This window comes from Neofelis nebulosa, chromosome 12, assembly GCF_028018385.1.
Source record: "Neofelis nebulosa isolate mNeoNeb1 chromosome 12, mNeoNeb1.pri, whole genome shotgun sequence".
Taxonomy (NCBI): domain Eukaryota; kingdom Metazoa; phylum Chordata; class Mammalia; order Carnivora; family Felidae; genus Neofelis; species Neofelis nebulosa.
The window spans coordinates 144263-158549 of record NC_080793.1 but is presented as its reverse complement, the minus strand read 5'-3'; the positions used below and the strand labels follow the sequence as shown (position 1 = coordinate 158549).

General features: G+C 51.9%; 1 protein-coding gene across 8 annotated transcripts in view; it reads left to right on the top strand.

Annotated features, from left to right (window-relative positions):
* CACNA1B (calcium voltage-gated channel subunit alpha1 B) overlaps positions 1-14287 on the top strand; it is a 188277-nt gene that overhangs the window by 47226 nt on the left and 126764 nt on the right. For 6 of the 8 annotated variants that reach the window (XM_058693366.1, XM_058693365.1, XM_058693363.1 and 3 more), the window contains exons 7-10: positions 3246-3349; positions 6372-6487; positions 7162-7218; positions 8299-8391. In XM_058693366.1, the coding sequence (XP_058549349.1) occupies positions 3246-3349; positions 6372-6487; positions 7162-7218; positions 8299-8391 (370 nt within the window). The remainder of the gene's footprint in view (positions 1-3245; positions 3350-6371; positions 6488-7161; positions 7219-8298; positions 8392-14287) is intronic. The other 2 variants (XM_058693367.1, XM_058693364.1) reach the window with 1 other exon arrangement.

The following is a 14287-nucleotide window of genomic DNA, read 5'->3' as shown; positions in this document are numbered from 1 at the left end:
TAATAATTATAGCTCTATTAAATTTAACCATTTTATATTGGATGAGTTGTGGTAGTTTGAGTTTTTTGAGAACTTGGTCCATTTCATCCTTGTTAGTGAATGTATGTAGAGTTGTTTGTGGTATTCCTTCATTAACCTTTTGATGTTTGCTGGGTCTGTAGTGATATCCCCTGTTTCATTCATAAAATTGATAACGTGTCTTCTGTCCTTTTTTCTTGGTCAGTATTGTTAGAGGTATGTCAATATAACTGATTTTTTTTTTCAAAGAACCAAGTTAAAAAATTGACTTTTTTCTATAGTTTTTATTTTCAATTTTGTTGATTTATGCTCTTATCATTATTATTTACTTGCTTAAGTTTCCTTTGGGTTTATGTTGCTCTTTTTTTTTTCTAGCAGCTTGAGGTGGAAGTTTAGATTATTGATTTGATTGATTTGGTTATTGATTTGATTACTCTTTCATAATGTATGTATTTTATTTAGTGATACAAATTTCCCTCTTGGCACTGCATTAGCTGTGCCCTTCAAATTTGACACATTGTATTTTTATTTTCATTCAGTTCAGTGTATTTTTATATTTCCCTTGAGACTTCTTCTTTGACCCAAGGACTATTTAGAATTGTTTTCCACCTATAAGTAAGGTGTCATTTCTCTTTTGATTGTCTTTAGTTTTCTTAAATTTGACTATGATATGTCATGTTGTGGATTTCTTTGGGTTTATCTTATTTTATTTTTTATATTTATTTTTTATTTCAGAGACAGAGTGAGAGAGAGAGAGTGTGTGTGTGCATGCACACACACAGCAGGGGAGGGGCAGAGGGAGAGGGAGAGAGAATCTTAAGCAGGCTCCACACTCAGTATGGAGCCTGTCACAGGGCTCGATCCCATGACCCTGGGACCACGACCTGAGCTGAAACCAACTGAACCATCCAGGTGGCCCGAATTTATCTTATTTGGTGTTTGTTTAGCTTCTTGAATCTGTAGGTTTATGTCTCTTGATAAATTTAAGAAGTTTTCAGGTGTTATTTTTTTGAACACTTTTCAGCCTCAGTGAATGCATGGTGGTCACTACCAGTGTACTGGACACTCCTGTATTTTGCTCTCCTGATGACATGAACATTAGGTCTGTTGTTACAGTCCCACAGGTTCTTTAGGCTCTGTTCTGTTTTTTTTTCTTTTAATTTTTTTTAATGTTTATTTTTTTTTTTTATTTTAAAAAAAAATTTTTTTTTTCAACGTTTTTTATTTATTTTTGGGACAGAGAGAGACAGAGCATGAACGGGGGAGGGGCAGAGAGAGAGAGGGAGACACAGAATCGGAAACAGGCTCCAGGCTCCGAGCCATCAGCCCAGAGCCTGACGCGGGGCTCGAACTCACGGACCGCGAGATCGTGACCTGGCTGAAGTCGGACGCTTAACCGACTGCGCCACCCAGGCGCCCCATTGTTTATTTATTTTTGAGAGAGAGAGAGAGAGAGAGAGAGAGAGAGTGGAGGAGAGGCAGGGAGAGAGGGAGACACCGATTCCAAAGCAGGCTCCGGGCTCTGAGATATTAGCACAGAGCCTGATGCGGGGCTTGAACTCAAGAACCGTGAGATTATGACCTGAGCTGAAGTTGGATGCCCAACCGACTGAGCCACCCAGGTGCCCCTTCTTGTTTGTTTTTGAAGTCTGGTTTCTTTCTGTTTATCAGACTGGGTAACTTCTGTTTCTCTTTTTTACTCTTCACTTATTCTTTCCCCTGTCTGCTCTATTCTGTTGTTATGCCTTCCATTTATATTTTAATTTTGATTATTGTTGTTTTCAGTTCTAAGTTTTCCATTTGGTTCTTCTTTATATCTTCTACTTGTTTGCTGACACTATTTTTTTGTTGAGACTTTCTGTTTTTGAGTGTGTTTCGAGTGTGCCCATGATTGTTCTCTGAAGTATTTTTATAATAGCTGCTTTAAAATATTTGTCAGGTACTTTTATTGTCTCTGTCATCTTAGTGTTGGCAATCTGTATCAGTCAGAGTTCTCCAGAAATATAGAACCAGTAGGATGTGTATGTATGTGTGTATACAGATATATGTGAAGAGAGAAAGATTGATTAATTTCTAATTGGGAATTGGCTCTTGTGATTATGAAGGCTGGCAAGTCCAAAACTGCAGTTTGAGCTGGCAGGTTGAAGACCCAGGAGAGATGGTGGTACAATTCCAGTCTGAAACCCAGCAGGTGGAAACCCAGTAGAGCCAATGGTGCAGATGAAGTCTGAAGGCAGTCTACTAGAGAATTGCCTTTTACTTGGAGGAGGGTTGGTCTTTTTGTTCTCTTCAGACCTTCGACTGATTGGATGAGGTCCACCACATTATGGAAGGCAATCTGCTTTACTCTGTCAATTAAAATGTTAATCTCCTCCCAAACACATTTACAGAAACACCCGGAATAATGTTTGACTGAATATCTAGGGACCCCATGGCCCAGTCAAGGTTGACACATAAAATTAACCGTCACAGCATCTATTGAAAATCTATCGATCTTTTTTTCCATTCAGTTTGTGCTTTCCCTGGTTCTTGGCATGGCAAATGAGTTTCAGTTGAAAACTGGACACTTTTGGTACTGTGTTATGAGACCAAGGCTATAAAAGTCAAAAGGTCTAGGAGAGATGTCCTTCTTTGCATTCAGTTTTTAGATTATGCCTGAGTGCTGGCTTGTGGCTTAAACCAGGCACATGGTAAGGACTGTTCCCTGGGGACTTGTGGACTTGCTCTCGATCACGGGGAAACGTGGCATGCGGCTCACTGCCTCTGAGCTGCTGCAAAAGCTGCTACAGACAGAAGATCAGACTTGAGCCTAGGGCCCGTGGGCTCCATTCAGGAGAAATGTCTTTGGAGCTGACTGGTATGTCCAGCAGCCTGGGAAGAATAGGGGAGTTGTCCAAGCAGAGGCTGGCATGCAGCCTTCGAGGTATCCTGGGACCCTTTGGGTCCCTGGAACTACTCCTTGGCTTTTCAGCATTGCTGGGCAGTGGTCAGTGGTGCTAAGTGTCCTTGGTCTTTTGAGAGCTGCAGTTCCCGTGAAAGCTCTGTGGGGCAAAGGCAGGCAAGTCTGATGTGGGTCCTTCCCGGACTCCCCCTGTCTGGACCTCCCACCACCTGAACTCTCCCTGCCTAGGCCATGCCAGGTGTTCGAGGTAGGGTCAGGGGCGCTTCTGTAGCCAGGGCTTTGTGTCTTGTCCACCTGTTTCTCCTCATCTCCCCCTTGCTTCCAGACAAATGATGCAGCCGGCAACACCTGGAACTGGCTCTACTTCATCCCTCTCATCATCATCGGCTCCTTCTTCATGCTCAACCTGGTGTTGGGTGTGCTCTCAGGGTAAGAGGCCACATGGGCTTGGGTGCCACCTGCCCCTCCGTGTTCTCAGGCTAAGGGGACAGACGGTGGGGTCAGATATGGGCCTGTGTGACATGCGAAAGGCCTCGTGGCCACCCTCTGTGGGGGTCACTCCCAGCGTACTGAGCTCTGGCCAGCCTTTCCTTTGTGCTGCCATCCTGACCTCTGCCTTGACCGTCGTCTGTCCCACCCTTGGCCTTCACCTGGCTCTGATGATGGGGGAGGGGCTGCTGCTGCATCTCAGCTGGGTCTGTGGTGGGGTTTCTGGGAGTGGAGAGTGATGGAGCAGCCCTGTGTCCTGGCTAGAGTGGTCACCAGGCTCTCCAGCGTAGCCTTGACCCCTGGCTTGCTCCTCCTCTCCAGACACCTTTCCGTGCTGAACTCCTCCAGTAGAGAGCAAGGGAGGGTGGGGCTAGGAGTCCTTCCTGAAGAAAAGTGCTTCCTGACTCCACATTGCAGTGAGATGTGGCACACGGTACCCTCCTGTGGTATGGACCAATGGCTACAGAAATGCTTTGTGCTTAGGGGCACAGATGGGGCTGGTGTTTAAGGCTCCTGTCCTTCTGCCAGCCTGAGGAACCTGTGTTGGGAAGGCCTGGCCTGCTCTCTGCCCCTACCTTGGTGTCATACCTCCTATAAGACTCGAGGAGAACAACTCCTCCCTGCCCACCCTGAAGGTTCCTGCTCAGGCCCAGGGTTCCTGAGGGAGGCCGGGGGAGAGGCTGGTGGACCCAAGAGGCAGCTATCTTACTGGCCGGGAAAGGAACAGCCATTGAGAGGGCAGTGGTTAGGGGCCAAGGCCTGCGCGCTCTGGCTCTGGAATGTGTCCTTGGCCTCGGTCCTATCCTGAGGGATATGTCACTAGCATGTCTTTTCAAGCACTTGCATAGGACAGGCAAGCCCACAGCACAGGGAATGGATGTAGAACTTCTAGTCTAGTGAGGGGATTGCATGGCCGGAGCTCGACGGGGTTGGTGGGGAAGCCAGGGGAGGCCCGGAGCTCAGAGAAGCCACCTAGGGAAGGGGCATTTCCAATGAGACCCAAAGGGGGACCAGGAATGAACTCCATGAAGGAGGGAGGAAGGTCTCCCAGGCAGAAAAGAGCTGGGGTGGAGGCCCAGAGGTACAGAGGGGTGCAGGGATGCTCAAAGCTGGAACCAGAAGGTGTGGAGGGGAGAGGGTGCTGAGCTGGCAGACGGCAGGCTTGTGTGGAGCGTGGGCTCTGTGCTGAGGACAGTGCACAGTGGGGGGTGGTAGGAACATGAGTGGGTTCATGGTGAGTTGGGAGAGCAGCCTGCTCAGTCTGGCTTTTTGTGCAGCTTACCCTGGAGAACGTGCAGGAAGAATTCAGGGATTGGGGCCGTGTGGCCCCTCACTGAGCAGGGCCATGAACTTTGTGACTGTGTGGCCCTTCTCCCCACTGTGAGCATCCTGGCCTCTGGGAATGGGATGATATGAGATGGTTTTCCTTATTAGTCTCAGCTGAGCCCTCTCTCAGTCATCCAGGCTAAGCAGAGGGACCCCAGGGTTCTCTTTCAGGTTCTCCTTGGAGATGGCAGGGCCCCTAAAGCCAGCAGTCAGTGCACAGCATGTGGGGCCCATGGAAGCAGTGGTTGATGCCACTGGTACAGCCTGGCCTGGGGAAAGCTCGCCCTGCAGGGCCCAGTCCACGTCTGGGCAAGTGCTGCTGGATTAGCCAGCTTGGAGCCAACCAGCCTCGCGTTCTTCTTCCCAGAGGAGCAGGATCAGCGAACCCTCTTGTGGCTTTTCTCAGCAGTTAGAACTGATGCCTGAGGAGGGCAGGCTCAGTACTGCTGGTACTGCTGGCTACCATCTGAGAAGTGGTGCTGTGTGCAGGGCCTAGATTGCTGCAGCAAGTTTTCACTGGTGGCTCTGAGACTGACTCAAGCAGTGTTGTTACTGCCCCACCCCTGCACCCCAGGCCCTCCTACCCTCATCGTGGCCAAGGGAGAGGGGAGGAGGAGGAGAGGGGTCCTATATTCCTGCGAATTCAGGGTTTGGGAGGGATGGGAGGTCCAGGCAGGAGCTGGCTCCTCTCGTTTCCAGGATGGCCACAGCTCAGGCCCTGGTGGACACTGGCCATGAGTTTGGGTCAGTGCTGGCCAGAGCTGAGCTCTCTCTCCTGCTGTGGCTATGTGCCAGGAGTCAGGCCTGCCAGGCTCACCGCACCAAGCTGCTTCTCTTGGAGGAGGAACAACTACTCACCTGAGACTAGACTTTGCTATTTTGCTGTGGGGCTGTGCCCGCCTGCCCTTTGGGGACCTGGATCCTGCCCCAGGCCTGAGCTGAGAGGCTTGCAAGGCTGTACGCTGGGTGCCTGTGTGCCTGTGTGTGAATGGCTTCCTTCTGGCAGCGTGAGGCTGCAAGCTTGGCTGGGAGCCTGGGGCTGGGCTGCTGAGGGGTAAGGAGAGCAGAAATCTCTCTCCTGGTCATCTCAGACCTCAGAGGTTTGTCTGAGGTGGCTTGCATGGGCTGTAGAATGTTTTCCTTTTGTCTCTGGCTTGCCCTATCCGGTCCCTTCTTGCCCTGTTCCTGTCTGTCCATCCCCTCCTAGTAAGGGCTCTGGGTCTGAACCAACAGAAAAAACAAAGTGTAAGTCCTCTTGGGCAAGTCTTGCCCAGAAGCCCTTCGTAGGATGGCAGGTGACAGGGCCTGGCACTCAGAGGGAGGGGTGTGCTTTGGCCTGCTCTGGGCAGGGGGTGGCAGGGCAGTCCCTGCCCTCTGGAGCCCCCTCTGGGGACTGCGGTGCTGTCCCTGTGTGCTAGAGGAGTCTGAGGAAGGAGGGTTCACCTGGGCCCTCCGAGGGCTCAGGTTGGAAGAGGCCGTGGTGGTGAGGCTCCCTGGGAGGGCGGCCTGTGACCTGCATGTCATGTCCCAGCCTCTTCCTGGTTCCCTTTGCCTCTGCGTCTGCACACCCATGGGGCGGGCGAATGTGCTCACACTCACCTGATCTGCTTACTTTTGTGGCCCCTGCACAATGCAGAGAGTTTGCCAAGGAGCGTGAGAGGGTCGAGAACCGCCGGGCCTTCCTGAAGCTCCGCCGGCAGCAGCAGATTGAGCGGGAGCTCAATGGGTACCTGGAATGGATCTTCAAGGCTGGTGAGAACCAGGGGCTGCTGCCTTGCTCCTGGCCTGTCCTCTGTCAGTGCAGCTGGAGCCCCAGCCCTGGGCCGGACGAGACCAGCCTGGAGAGCTGAGGAGAGCTGAGGTGTTGGAAGTGGATTCTCCAGCTGGCCCGGGGTCCTGACACAGGGCAGCCATATGGCTCTGGAGACACTGGCCTTTTTAATGGAGGCTTCTGGCATGGCCTAGCCTAGAGCTAGTTTCTGCCTGTCAGACTCAAGCACCCTTCCCTTGACCTGAGTGTGTTCTGCGCCCTGTCTCTGGGCTTTGTCAGGCCTGGGGTTTCTGACTGCCTCCCTCCCCGGCCCCCGCCCCAGGCCAGCATTCTTTCCTGCATATGGGGCGCCTGCTGTGCCTCCCGAAGCGCCTCTTTGGCCAGGAACTCACCTAGTGGGGTGGCTGCCCTCAGGGGAGGGTGATGTGAACAGGCCAGGCCCCCCTCACGGGGCACCGTGTGGGGGACACATAGAGGGTGTCTGTCTCAGTAGGAGAAGCTCGGCCGTGAGCCCCACGGCCTTCTGGAGTCATAAGGGTGAGAAGGCGGGTCCAGCAGCAGAGGCGCATCTTTACTCTGCCGTGTTCCTGGGGACTGAGCCCTGGGCAGGGTGGGGGCAGGGAGGCTCCCAGCTGAGGCTGTGTCTCACTCGCAGAGGAAGTCATGCTGGCTGAGGAGGACAAGAATGCGGAGGAGAAGTCCCCTCTGGATGGTAGGTGACCACTGTTAGCACTCCGTGCCCGGCGAGCCGCGTGTGCATGCTTGCATGTGTGGTGCCGTCTGCCGTTGTTCTGCCGGCAGCTGCACGGCCGCCACCTTCCGCAGGGTCCTGGGCAGACCCGTTCTGGAGGTCACCGCATGCTCCCGGGCAGTTGCGTGCCGTGGACCCGAGTGGAGGTAGCTGGCGGTGGGCTTAGATAGCACACCTGCCGAGGTATCACCCGGGGGCTCAGAGGAGTCTGTGCTCACAGTATGGACCCGAGAGCTGTGTTCTCCAACGTGACGCTTTACATGTGACTGTGTAAGCTCATGCGTAAGTCCACTGCAGTGAAGTAAAAGTGAAAGTCCTGCTCCTCAGGCTCACCCACCACATCTCAAGCGTTCAATAGACATATGGGGCTAGAGGCTACTGTACTGGTCAGCACAGATGTAGATCATTTCCATCATTATAGAAAGTTCTATTGGACTGTGCTGCTTCTAGAAGCTTTTAAAGTTCAGGTTTAAACCAAGTTGTATCTGTGTCTAGAGCTCAGGGTGATGTGGCTCCCAGATTGCCACGGAAAGCCTCTTAGCACAGCCTGGGGCCGCTAGGGCGGGGATGAGGGCCAGAGTGGCCATGGTTACTGGCCTGGCTACTAGCACAGTCCCAGTGGCAGGACAGTCGTTCTGTTTTCACACCCACTGCTGAGGAGAGGGCCAGAGAGCTTGGCTGTGTCCCCTGCGGCCTCAGCTGGACCCACATCTGGGGCTCTGCGCATGTCTGTGCTGGCCCCTCTGCAGACCTGACTGATCTCTCTGGCCCCAGAGTGGGCTGCTTGGCAGTGGGCCACAGTCCTGGCCTTGTCCTTACAGACGTCTCCTGGTCTCCCTGGTAGCCAGGCCTTCCCCACTGACATCATCGTGGAGAAAAGGGAAGGTGGCACTCCCCTCACGATTCCTTGTCCCCTGTGCTCTGAAGACTGAGAGGGGCCCACAGGGGCCAGGATAGGAGATCCCCAGGAAGATGGTCGCAGGCTCAGCTGAGATGCGCCCCCGCCCTGAGGCAGTCCCCTCCCCCTCCCCTTGTTTAAAGCAGTGTTGAAGAGAGCAGCCACCAAGAAGAGCCGGAATGACCTGATCCATGCCGAGGAGGGGGAGGACCGGTTTGCAGACCTCTGTGCTGTTGGTGAGTCTCTTTGGTTCCTCCTGGCCTGTCCTGTGAGTGGGTACAGGAATTCCCCTAGCTTCCGGCCTGTCCCCTGGGCCCCCCAGCCCTCTGGGGCCACCCTCCTTCCCTTCCTTCCCTACCGCTCACACTCCTGTGTCCACCCTGATGGCAGGAGGTACAGTGCCCTCTGCCCTCTGCTGTGTGCTCAGCATTTTTTCCCCTGGTGCAGGCAGTGGAGTGAGCGGTGTGTTTGCCCAGTGCTTCCTGCCCTTTCCCATCGGTGCAGTCCCGGCTGCTCTCGGCTCTACCACCCCCAACGTGGGCACAGAGCCTCGGGCCGCACCCCGTAGCTGAAGGGCTACGTGTGTGTTACTGACCGTAGCGACCGAAAGGTTCTGGCTGTCTCTCTTCCCAGCCCCTGTCTGTCTTCCACGCTCCTGGGGCCTCTGGCTTCATCCCCTTCTTCTCAAATGGTAGAAGAGAAATTCTGGTTGCTTGATCACACAGAGCTGTTTTAGTTCCCTTCCTCAGTCTGGTACCAGGAGTGCCCAGGCCTTTTCCCACCAAATGCCCTGTTACTGTGCATTCTGCAGCAGAAGAGGGCTGAGCCAAGGGCCTCCACCTTGGTGGTTGGAGACAGGCCTGCATGGCAGTGAGCTTCTCACTGGGGCACCAAGTCAAGGGGTTGCAGGCGAACTTGGTCTCCAGCCGTCCGTGAGCAGGCCCGAGTCCGAGGTCTGCTTCTCATTATGTGGTTGCACTTATTTGCATTTATGACGCAACTCTTTTTTTAAAAAAAAAATTTAAATGTGCATTTATCTTAGAGAGACATGCAGACAGAGTGCGAGCAGGGGAGGAACAGAAAAAGGGAGACACAGAATCAGAAGCAGGCTCCAGGCTGTGAGACAACTCTTTGATGAAAGTTACTCGTGTATTTATCTGTCAATCAGTCTGTCTCTGTGTGTCTCTATCTATCCATCCATCAATCAATGTGTCTGTCATCTAAGTATCTATCTATCATCTGTCAGTAATCTATCTATTGATCAATCTGTGTATCTATCAATCTATCATCTGTCAATCATCTATCTATAATCAATCAATCTAGGTATCTGTGTGTCTGTCTATCATCTATCTTTTCTGTCTTTTTTTCCCCACACAGCCCAGTAAACCCATGTCAGTAGCTGGGGATTTATCCCTGTTTCTCCACACATATCAGATATAACACACATTTGTATCACACACACATGCATGTAGACATGCACACATACACACATGTAGAGTTTGGGGATCTATTCATGTTACAGATAGGCTTTCATACAAATTTTTCTATACCCCTGGAGACCACTCCCCTCTGCAGTGTAGCTCTAATTCTGTCTTGTCAGTGGCTGCATGGTGTTGCACAGTATGGATTCACTCTAATTGCTCCGGGGCTCTCCGTTGACGGCCATTCATTTATTTTTACGGTGTGTCATCTTCATCATGAGCAGCGCCACCGAACAGAACCCTATAAGCAACCGTCCTTCCTTTCCAGTGCTTCTGTCCCTGCGGGCAGATTTCTGGGAGCTGGGCACTGCGTCGCCTGCTAGACGTGCCCCTCCCAGTTACATGCCGTAGCTACTTTCGACTTTACCTTGACGCCAACTTGATGATGTTTCCTTGGAACTGTTGTTCTCATTTCACTCATTACTAACGATTTTGAGCTCCCTTTTAAAAATGTTTGCTTCTGATTTGAATTTGGGTTTTGGTGAGTCTTCATATACCCGTCCATTTTTCCGTTGGGTGGTTTGTGTTTGCTAGTTAATAAGAGACTGATGTGTGTTGTGGATCCGAGTTTTGTTACAGTTTTTACAAATTTATCACATGAGTGTTATATTTAAATAGTCCCCTTTGTTCCTATTTTACTTAGAGTTTTTATTCTGATTTTTTAAAGTCTACAGTTTAAAATAATTTAAGCAACACCTAAAGTACCCGTTCTTCAAGGGTAAAGATAAAACTGTGAACCCTTCTAGTAAAGAGATAAAAAGAACTAGGACCAGTTTTATAAATTATGCCTTACGAGGAAATCTTACATTTTCTCAGCGTTTCAAACTTGTTTCTAGAGAGTTGCCTGTAGTTTCTCTTACAGTTCTTTTAATCTCTCCCGTATTCAGCCCTTTGTTCATCCACTCAGCAGATATTTACCAAGTGCCCCTGACGTGCAAGTAACTGCTCACGGCTCCGGGGCTGTAGCACTGAACAAAATGATGAAGCCCCTTCATCTTCTGCGTTTTCTAGCCTGGCTGTGGCATCAGACCACAGGCAGTAGAATAGGAAGAGCACACAGCATGTCAGTGCCACGTCTGGAAAAGGAAAAAATCGAGAAGGGCGGGGGCTTGGAGGTTTCGGGGGTTTTGGAGTTTTAAAGAGAAAGGCCACAGAAGGCCTCCCTGGAAAGGTCGCTTTTGAGTAAAAGCTGAAGGAAGTGAGGAAGTCAGGCCCATGGAAGGGAACATCCAGGCAACACGTGAGAGGATCCTGAGGCCAGGAGGAGCGTGGCACTTGTGGGGACTGTCTGGGAGGCCAGTGTGGCTGGAGTGGAGCGGTGTGGGTTTCGGGGGAGCAGTGCCACGGGATCGGAAGGTCGCAGAGGGCGGGGCCCAGCAGGGACTGTGGCTGCTGGTGGGTTTGCAGAGCAGAGTCGCTGTCCTGCTCCAGTTGGGGCGCAAGAGATCCTCAAGTGCAGGAGGGCCAGATGCGGGCCCGTTTAGAGGCCACTGTAGGGATCCAACCGGCAGTGGCTGCCATGGAGGTGTGCAGTGGCCAGATTCTGGGTACATTCTGAAGGCAAACACACAGGCTTTGCTGGCCGGCTGGATGTGGGCGTCAGAGGACTCGGGGCGGCCATGTGACTCAAGGAGGGGCACTGGGGGCTGACTCCCAGAGTCTGGGGAGCAGCTGGAGGGCCAGTGGGGGCGTCAGGTAGCACCTGTATGTGGGGGTCTGGCGGTCAGGCGGTCAGGCGGGAGACGGTGCACAGTCGCCGTGAGGGTGTTTAGGCCCTTGAAGCCGGCTCACATCCTGCTGACTCTGCTTCTGCTTCTTCTGGTTGTTGGAACGTTTATCTTTGCCTTCTGTTCTGTTTTATTAATTGGGATTGTGTGGGGTGAATATGTATTAATGATCATTTAAAATAACCCTGGTTTAGATTTCTTTTCTTCTATTTTGTTTTGTTTTAAATGTCATTACTTTCTTTTGTATTTTTATTATCTTTGTATAGTATTTTGATTTACATATTATTGCTTTCCTAATTTCTGAAAATGTGTAACTGTTTCTTTTTCCTTTCTTCTTTACCCACAAAGGCACCGAAGGCTGTGCCCCGCCCCTGCATACGGCTTTGCTGCGATGGCCTCCTTTTATGGGCTTTTCCATCGTGGTTTCTTTTCTTCACTCTCAAAAGGTGTCTGGGAATCTGCTTCGCTCCCCACAAATTTCTCACTCTTCTAACCCACAAACAGCCGTCTCCCCTCCCCTGCTCTCATACTTAGAACCATGCTTCTTTACTATTTTAGCCTGTTTTTTATTTCTACTTATTTATTTATTTTTACCATCCTCACCACTGAGATGCATCATTTCCATGAGGAAATTGCCGTATTTGCCATCTCTCTGCCCCTATTGGCCCCGAAGGTCAAGAAGATGTGACCTTTGCAGTGTTCTCCTCTTCTCCCTGCCAACTCCTGGTTTAGAGAACTTTGGTGTTTGTAGCCCTAGGCTGTCATTAGTCCCGTGGTCACCCCAGCTGCTTAGCACATTCCCCAGAGGTGGGTTTGCTTTTAGCCGTCCTCCAGCCACTACCCCATAGACCTGTCCCTGCTTCCTCTCTGTCCTGTGCTTGGCCTGCTTCCCCGAGGCATGTGTGTGGGGGGGAACCCTTGTGAGGGAGGCCTGTTTAATGGCTCCTCCTGCTGCTCCGTGGTATCGCCCTGTCCCCTTCTTTCCCTGTGCAGATGTAGCCTCGGGGGGCTGGAACTCTCGTCCTGGGTCAGAAGTTCCTTCTCTGCCCAGCATCAGGCCTGGTGGACTTGTGCAGCCTGTGGGCTCAGGCCTTCCTTCACCGAGGCTTCTTCTTTCCATGTGTGCAATGACTTCGTCTCCTCACCGTGCTCGTTGTGTGTCCTGACTCCCCCTCGTCCGTGCTCTGCCCCTCGAGGTTTCTCCCCTCGGTTAAAACCCACTTGTGCTGCACCCTCCAGGCTACTCGTCTGGGCTTTAAGAGTGAACCTCCTTTCCTTTCATCTGCTGAAGGGGATTTTATTTTTTCTCCAAGAAGTTTCTCTCTTTTACTTTTATTGTGATTGGTTTGGTGCCGCACACAAGTCCTTGGGATTCTCCCGATATCTCCTCCTGGGTGTCTTGCAGGGCCGAAGGATCATGTGCCTCAGGCCTCAGGCCTCAGCAGGTTTGGGCGTGGGGCTTCACAGGGTGGAAGAAGTCATGGGTCCCCTGGTGCCCAGCACCCCCTTTGTCCCTCCCTGTGTGCTGAGGATGGCTGTGTCTTATGTGCTGGGCTTGTCACCCCTCCATCCGCTGTCACTGCTGCTGTTGACTGAGCCCAGGTGCCAGGCCCCGTGTTGTTGCCCTGACTCCTACATGGCCTGCGAGGTCCAGGTTCCCTGTTTCCTATTGTTGAGTGAGGACTCTCCAGGCTGTGTGGCGTGTATAAGGCCCTGTGCCTAGGGCAGGGGTGACGGGGGTTTGTGTTTTCATGGCTTGTTGTTGAACCTCACCCTCATTACCCTGTGCTGGTGAATGCACCAGCAAAGCTGTTTCTCCTCTGTCCCTTCACTGGCCTCTGGTGGGCTCACCAAGGGCGAGAACAGAGCTTAGTCGTTCTGTCTTCTCTCTGCCACTCAGGGCCTGGCGCGAAAACTCTGTACACGTTTGTGGAAGGAATGGCTGTTAGGCAGGGCCGGCGTAGACTTTTTATTAACAGTGAACTCCCTTTGGGGCATGATGGGAAGAAATGCAGACATTGTATGTGGTCACGCATTGTTCACACGAGTGCTTAACTGTGACATCATTTGCAGGTTAATTTAATTCTCGATTTCCCCTAGCTTGACGAGATCGGATTCTTGTTCCTTGCAATAAGCCTTTTGGTTATAAAGAATATGTGTTGATGAAGCTAAACGTGGAAATGCAGAGTGCTGAAGAGAAGCAGCCTCGTCTCTCATGCTTTTCCCCTCCCAGAGCTATGATTCTGGATTTGGCATGTGTCCGTGCTCACTGCAGACCCCTGCTTTTACCAAAGACCTGGGCTGGAGTCACTGTCCAGAGCTGACCTGAGCACACGGTGGTAGCTTCTTGCTGAGGATACTGTCTTCCGGGGCCTGTGCCCTTGTCTTCAGAGACCCAGGGCCCAGAATTCCCTGAGGCACAGCATGCCCTGTATAGTGGTGGCCTGGGTGTCCCTGTTCCCTGACCAAATGGGAGGCTGGCTGGTCTCTGTCCTGGGTGCTGCCAGGGTTCCCTAGGAACTGAAAGGCAGTCCCTCATGTCCGGAGTGCTGGGGCTTCTGCTCCCTGCCCTGTCCCTTGGACTGTGTGTTAGAGGAGGGATGGGTGGGGCTTCAAGAGCCAACTGGGGATCTGTGGTTTTGTGCACATGTGGCTGTGGAAACCGCTTTGTGGGTATTCCTTTGATGAGTGAAGATGTATGTGGTTGTCTGCATGTGGGCACAGGTGCAGGACGAGGGGGGCCAGGAGTTATGACAAGGAAGCATTCCTATGACGCTTTTGCATGGTTAAGGGCTCATTGGTTCTTGCTGGGCATGGTCCAGTGAGCCAGGAGGTGGGGGCCGTGGCCCCTCCCCTGGAGAACTTACTGCTTGTCTCACTGGTCACATATGTGTGCACAGAGCAGTTCACGCAAGTCACGTGTC